The 7,500-nt window shown below is 53.1% G+C and overlaps 1 protein-coding gene across 1 annotated transcript in view; it reads left to right on the plus strand.

Annotated features, from left to right (window-relative positions):
- Window positions 1-37: 37 nt before the first annotated feature.
- Window positions 38-7,500, plus strand: part of LOC119103151 (uncharacterized) — a 7,962-nt gene continuing 499 nt past the window's right edge. The window contains exons 1-3 of the mRNA XM_037226602.1: window positions 38-172; window positions 680-814; window positions 4,897-5,133. Of these exons, the coding sequence (XP_037082497.1) occupies window positions 38-172; window positions 680-814; window positions 4,897-5,133 (507 nt within the window). The remainder of the gene's footprint in view (window positions 173-679; window positions 815-4,896; window positions 5,134-7,500) is intronic.

Here is a 7,500-nt window from a genome sequence, read left to right on the forward strand (position 1 = left end):
AGGACCCGTCGTCTCCTGTCGTCGATCTGCTGACAGGATGACGTTCGCTCACGCCTCACCGGCCGCTGCCCGGCAGAGCCTGGGCCGCAGCTCACAGCCGCGCCGCTCGGCCTCGACCGGCTGTCGCTGTCGCTGCAGCTGCAACACGTTCTTCTCCGACTCCAAGGCTGCGGTGAGCCGAGCCGCGCGCTGGCCGGCCACCAGACTTGGGGACGGCAGGTGTGGGAACGACGGTCACAGAGTCGGTAGTGTAGGGGCGTGGTGTGCGCGGGAGATAGCAACAGATGCGGGTCAGAAAGGCGACAGTCATAATGACGATCGGTCACGGAATCACCAGTCGCCAGCAGGCTGCTGTACAGAGTTAATTAAGCGCACATCTACGTGCAGAAAACGTCGCAGCAAGATCCTCCGTTGGTATTTTACGGAAGGGGCTCCTTACAAAAATAAAACAAACATTGTATGCATAACACAGGACGATTTCAAAACCACTCTTTTAAAAATTATTGAGGCAGGGGGTCATGCTGTCTTTGTTTAGCCAGTCAAGCTGAAATTTAGCAATGCCTTAACCACGAACAAAATATTGCACAGTTTGTGGACCTGGATGCCGTTTTACACAGCCATTAAACGTGAGAGAATGGAAATGCTGTTAACGCCGCCAGCCTTCGATTTGTGCCCCTAGTCCAACCCGGAGCGAGACAGCCAGCTGCATGAGCTGCGGCAGGAGCTGCGGGAGGTCAACGTCCAGAAGCAGACCCTCCAGGAGAAGATATTCAGCCTGGAGGAGGCGCAGCGGCTGACAGACAACGACACGCAGGTCCGCCCCCGATAACCGTGTCAGAAGCTACCAGTCATCACCCATCAGGCAGGCCGCCCACACCCAAAAATCACAGGAATGCAAATATTTTCCCCACATGCTCGCTCCAGTGCTTCAGTTCGTGTCGTTCCGGAGGACTGAATTCCGTTCTGTCGTGAGGGGCGGATGCCCTTTAGGTTCTAGTCGCCTCACCATGCGGTTTCTGTAGAGGACTCATGGCATATTGGTTAATAGATTAGAGCGTTTGATCACGGCTGCTCGCGCCCTATTGCATAATATTACCAAAACAAGCTCTAGGATAACCACCAGACAGAGAAAACAGGCAAAAAAAAAATCACCGACAATGCCTGTTTCTTTGATTTGACGAACTTAAGCGCTATCCGTAAAAGAGCTCGACATCAACAAAATTTGCCTGTGTGAGCGGATACCTTTTAAATCTGCATTGTCAACTAGTCTTCCTTCAAGTTTCCATCAGGCTTTCACAAGAGAGAGCAACTTAGCGCAGTGCATACGCGGCCTTCGTTCTGCTGTACAAAAGCCCATGATTGCAACATACCTGACCTGGGATATGCAGGGGTCCCCAGGTCTAAACTCGGCAGAGCCCTCATTTTGGTTTCTAAGCCAGTGAGATTTGAAGCGGTAGTGTTTTTAGCATGCAGAGACGGACACACATGAATGCGTGCCTGTTGTTTTCTACATGCCTGACTATATATAACAGACGTAAGTTCCTTTCCCTGACCTCTGCGCCTTGGAACATAAGGGATGCTCCGAAGCCACCCCTCGCGTGTTTGTGATCGCGAAGCCACCACCCGCGTGTTTGTGATCGCGAAGCCATCGCATCGCGTGTTTGTGATCGCGAAGCCGTCGCATCGCGTGCTTCCTGTCGCAAAGCCACGCGGTCGCATGTTTTGGCAGCATGTCATGGGTTCGGCCGTGGTGCTCCATCATCTAGAGAAGGGTCGGCTGTGGCCGGGGGTCGCTGCCGGGAAGTCGGCAGTTGTGACGACGCCACGCTTCTCGTCATGATGGGCTCTGTTGCACGAGGCCGTTCCGGAAGCCGTTGAGGTTTTGACATCCGTGCTGTGGATCCAAGCACCTACATCTTTCGGTCTATGTCAGGGCGTTAAGATTTGGGAGTCAGCTGCAATTACACGCATCCCACTGGACTTCAGTGTTGCCGGGGAGATCGTCCCTCACCTGCAGCAGATCCTTGCTGCAACCGACTCCCAGACATTCTCATGAATGAGGAGTTGTACTCGCTCTTAGGCGTGAGTTCCTATGCAAGAGCGCTTTCTCAGATCGTCACACTTGTCTCGGACTTTACACAACCTCCGCACAACATAAACGTGCATGTTAATCGACTAGCCAAAGTGAGTCGAATGTCAGTCGATTCACTTTCCCATTAACAGTGGCACATGCGTGCCGGGAACAACAGCCTCAGCTGTTCTCCTGCAGCCACAAATGTAGATTAGTAGATTACAAAACTTATCACCCATTGACCAAGTGTGATAGTTGCACGCTGAAATACAACCCACATAGAAAGGCATATAAGTAATGTGAAACAACGAGAGTCTGCTTTACATCACGAGGCACAAAAAGGAAAAATGTGCAAATTTAGAATATTCCACCATTTCGTACTTAAAATATTGTCGCTTTTCACGCCTCACAGATGAAAGTGACACATTTGACATGCCAGGAATCCCGCTGTTGACCCTTGCATGCTCCAATGCTTATTAGCTGCCTACATTGATATTAATACCGGTTAAACATGCAGGCTCCTGCGTTTTCTGTGCAGTAGAAAAGCAGTGCAAAGCACTGAGTTATCCTGCTTTCCCGACCATGACGTAATAGAGACTGCTGTTTGTTTCAAAATGTTTTCAGTTTCAGGAATGTCAGTTTTCTTTCGTTAAAGCTTCCAAGACTTTACAAAATTAATTAAAGGTAATGTTCCACCCTTGGGGTGTATTTTCAAACCAAACTGTCGTGAAACCCCATGAGCAGTTACGTCTATGAATGGTACTGAGTAGTGCATCCACAGCACTATCAGGTTGTAATGAGAAAATTAACTTTCATGGTGTGGTCCAAATTACTCTATCGACGTTTTGTCACAACACTACACTTCCTTTTTTCTTGGCAGCCCTTGAGTGTAGCATTGGCCTGCTGCAGCTGAAGTTGGGGCGACCGCCGTCATGGCGGCAGCGGAATCCGCCAGGGGGCGTATCCCGAGTATCCCGAGTCCGCGACGCAGCTGGCGCCGCCCCTTAGCCGCCAGACGAGCACCACCGCCCACACAGCGCGCCAGCCACGCCGCCCTGGCCGCGGCCCTGCTCTCTCGCCGCACGCTCCCAGAGGCCATCAGTCAGCTGGCGGCATGGGCGTGACGGCCCCGCAGGCTGCAGCTGCCAAGCACGCTGCCCTTGCGCAGCTGTCCTCCGACAGAGAATGTCCCGCCCGCCCGCGGCACCCGATCGACGAGCCGCGCCTCAGCGCCGTCACGGACCGCTCTCGTGACGTCTCCTTTGGAGGCCGCCCGACCCCTCTGCGACCTGTTGTTTGGGATGATAGCCACCAATTCACACCTCGAGGGAATTGACGAATGTGTGGGCTTAAACCATACTCACCACTCGTGCATTCGTCAAAACCGGCCTACCGTCCGTCCCTTCCTCGAATCCACGCAAAGGTGGCCCGTGAAGTATTTGGTTGTTTACGTTGGAGCCAGAGACGCGCCATCATGCGGGTCACCTGGCGTCAAGCCATACGCTCGACTGGCAGCTGGGTCGGCGTCAAAGATGTCTCTTCGCTTCCTTTGAATTATGGGCTATTGCACTGGGGCATCCTATGCTTATGTTAGAACAGCCTAAGTCTCAATGAAGATGTCCTGCCATTATTCAATAATTTCGAGTGGCTAAGCGTAGTAACATGCGTCGACAGCATACGGTCAGTGACTTTAATGGGACGACATGGTCCTGTCGTTGCATTTCTCACACCTTCCCAGATTATGAACCCATGCATTCCCTGTTCTGTGGTTTGTGTGCCCATAGTCCATGCCTAGAAATATCCCCAGCCTACCCGGGGATGCCGTGCTGTCCCGGTCCCGGTCCATGACCTGTGACGCCCCCTCTGTACTCCTGGCCGGCTCCGCCGTCTGCGTTGTGACGGTCCTGACATCTGTGCCACCTATTCCCTGCCACACACGCCGTTCCTGTCCCACCCCATCCCTTGTCCCACCCATCCTGTCCCATTACGTCCCCTGTCTCACACCTTCAGTAATCTCACACCACCCCTGTACCACCCGTTCTTGTCTAGCCGTCCCTTATCCCGTCCCGTCCACCGTCTCACCTGTCCTTGTCCCATACCATCCACCGTTTCACCACGTACCGTGTGCCACCTCATCCCCACTCCATCCCTTCCCATATCCCGTTCCCTGTCCCACACCGCTCCATGCCTGTCTCACACTGTCCCCTGTCCCGCCCCATTCTCGATTAAATCAATTCACTGTCCATTCCTTCCTTGTTCTACCCTTTTCTATGTCTCACCTCCATCCCCACTATTTTCCCTCGACAAGTATGGCCTGTGGCCGGTGGGAGCGGTCACGCTAAAGGTCAGTTGACGTCAAAAGGCAGGGCGAAACGTGCCGAGCATTGCGGCACGTTAAACTTTCGCCACGAAATTCTGCCGTTGCCTGGAATTGCGCGATCGGATGGTGGTCGTCAGGGCTCTTACAACAAGCGCTGCTTAGCGTGAGCTCTGATCCCAGAAATTCATCCATTCAAAGTGGTCGGACTCAATCTTTAAAAAATCCTCCGACCCACCTCTTGTCTTAGTCCATTTCGTTCTTTATCCCACACCGTCACTAATCTCACTGCCCACCTGCCCACCTTTCCACCCTTTCCCCTGCCCCACAGTGTCCCCTGTCTCATCCCGTCCACCGTCCCGTCTCATGTCCACCACCATCCCCTGTCCCACTCCTTCCTTTTCTCACCTCGTCCCCTGTCCAATCCCTTTTCTTTCCCGCCTCACCCCTGTCCCACCCGTGCCGAGCCTGACGCGTCGTCATACGTTTCACCACCGTGTCCGGGCAGATGCTGCAGAGCCAGCTGGAGGCGGACCGCGTTCGCTGTCGCCAAATGGAGGAGGAGAACGAGGAGCTGAAGGAGGAGATCCAGCGGCTGGAGACGGCGCTCAATAACCTGCCCGTGGGCGACGGTGGTGCCACGCGCGACACGGCCGCTCAGATCACCCAGCTACTGCAGACGCTAAACGATGACATGGTCAAGGCGCCCGAGCTCTGCAACCGACTCCGCATGGCTGCGCAGCAGGTGGGGGTCGGGCCGGGCGGGGAGGGGGGGGGGGGGGGGAGGGGACTGCCGGCGACGTTGGCCACTGAGGGGTGCGACGGGACTGGCTAAGAGACTGATAGTGGTGACTGGATACAGGAAAAGAAGGCATTTCATCCCCAGGCCAGACCTGCGACAGACTCCGGTAGAATGGAGGTCAGACCTGCGACAGTGGTCCGGCAGACCCGTGATCAGACTTATGACAGTCCTCCGGAAGACTCGTGGTCAGACTTCACGCAGAGATCATGTAGGCCAGTTGGCAAGCCTATGACAGCTGTACGGCATGCCGATGGTCAGGCCCGAGTCAGCTGCGCTACAGACCGAAGCGGCTGGCTGCCGATGTCACGGGGATCGCCGCCGGCCGGCCGGGTCTGTCGCCTGCCCCGTCGGCTAATTTTACGGCTGATTGGCGGGCAGCCAGCATGGTCAGCCCAACCTCTCTGGCACGGGAACAGGGCCACTGAGCACCGCTCGGACCGTCCCTGCATTCCCTATGGCCACCGACAAGGCCACTGAGCCACACTCGGTTCCTTTCACCCCCACTGGCCGCCGACAGTGCCCACGGGCGAGTGGTGTACGTTTTCCTGTAAGAGACTTTAGAACTATGGTGGCTTGCTCACGTTCGGGGCACGGCTCACGCTCACCGTCTCGACCTTCACTGCTCTGGTAGCCGCTCGATACCTCGGCACCAATTGGCCTGCTCAGCTGCAATGTGTGTGTGGATTTTCTGATGTATGTAATACCGTACATATGAGTGTGTGCTATGTGTGGAACGCGTGCATTCAACTGTCTCCTGTTTCGTACAACGCAGCAACGAGGCACTTTGATGAACACGATCGTATCATCCCAACTACTTTTGCTAACAAACGCGAGGTACTTGTAGAAACACTGGGTACCGCTGACATGTGGTCAGCGTGTCGTACCAACGACCCAATGTATTTTTTCCACTCTTATTTTCAAGTACATTGTTGGGCAGTAATCAATAGATGAATCCTAGGTCTATGGGTATTCAAGCCAGTGCTTTCAATAGAATACTTGTCCTAATACTATGCACATGATCGCTAAGTTAGACACGAGCAGTGGTTCTGGCACACGGCCACCGACCTCACATGGTCCGGTCCGCCCCGGCCGGGACGGCCAAAGGGGAGGACCTTTATCACTCAGGAAGTGCAGCTCATGTTACACAGCTTCGAGTGACGACGCGCTCAGCTGCGAACCGCAATATGAAGCTATGGGAAATAGCTCAGCATCAGGTCAGGCTGTTCTCCCACGCCCGCGAACGCGCTACAAGGTGCTCCATGAAGTCGATATTAGTACGACATCAATAAATCGCTGAGACGATCGCTGAAGATTGCGCCCGCATTGGCATGCCGGATATATCCAGACAGGCTGACAAATACGTTGGTATGCTCAGCGACATTTTTACTTGGACAGGTATATGAAGCACACTCACTATTAACTCGATTGCTTAAAGGGAATGTTTCACATATAAAAATATTAAGGCAAGTATCAGATATGATGAAACAAGCTCACTTTTAACGAAAAGAACGTTGTAGACATCACAATTTTCTGTTTATTAAACATGGTCCTTAATGCGTCATGGTTTGATTACGTCACCGTACCTTGTACAACATGGATTGAGAACCAATCGATGGGCGTTGTATTTGGAAGTCGTGCTCGCAAACGCCAGATATGAACGCTTCAACATTTTTGTTTTGCCTCGATCACCACATGGCTTATGGAATGCCAGAATTTGAACGAGGCTATTGTCACGTCAGGTATGCCAAGAAGACTTTGAAACACTCTCCGATATACCTCTCCCGGTTTAGCACGTATGGAGCTCAGCAACTAGAGCGGCTTAGGTCTTAAGAAGGGCAGGATTGTGAACGGCACTGAATGGTCTGCAAGATGGCTATTTCAGTTCAAAACCCCCTTATAAATGTGAAACACTTCCTTTCACGAAGAAATGACGCCCGCTTTTGATTATTCTACTCCAGTACGTCAGAGCGATGCATTCTTTCGCACTTTTCTGATTACGTTTCTCTTAAAACAGCTGCACACCACAATAAGCTGATCCGAAAGGGAATGTTTGCAGTCCATGGAAGATATCTCAAAGGTCACGTTTCTGTCTGCTGGATATCACTTTCCGACCACACATGTCCGTGATCTGACGTGTAGCTGACCGTGCAAATGTAGGTTTAATAACTATACAGACTCGGCGGTTCTCATGTCTGCGAATCATAAATCCGATATGTTACCAGCATGACGGTACCAGCGGACAAGAGGCGTCTTCTCAAACGCTGTACCGTCCGCAGGACGACAACGGAAGCGAGGGGAGGGGAGGCAGCG

This window comes from Pollicipes pollicipes, unplaced genomic scaffold (assembly GCF_011947565.3).
Source record: "Pollicipes pollicipes isolate AB1234 unplaced genomic scaffold, Ppol_2.1 Scaffold_5724;HRSCAF=6776_pilon_pilon_pilon, whole genome shotgun sequence".
NCBI lineage: Eukaryota > Metazoa > Arthropoda > Thecostraca > Pollicipedomorpha > Pollicipedidae > Pollicipes > Pollicipes pollicipes.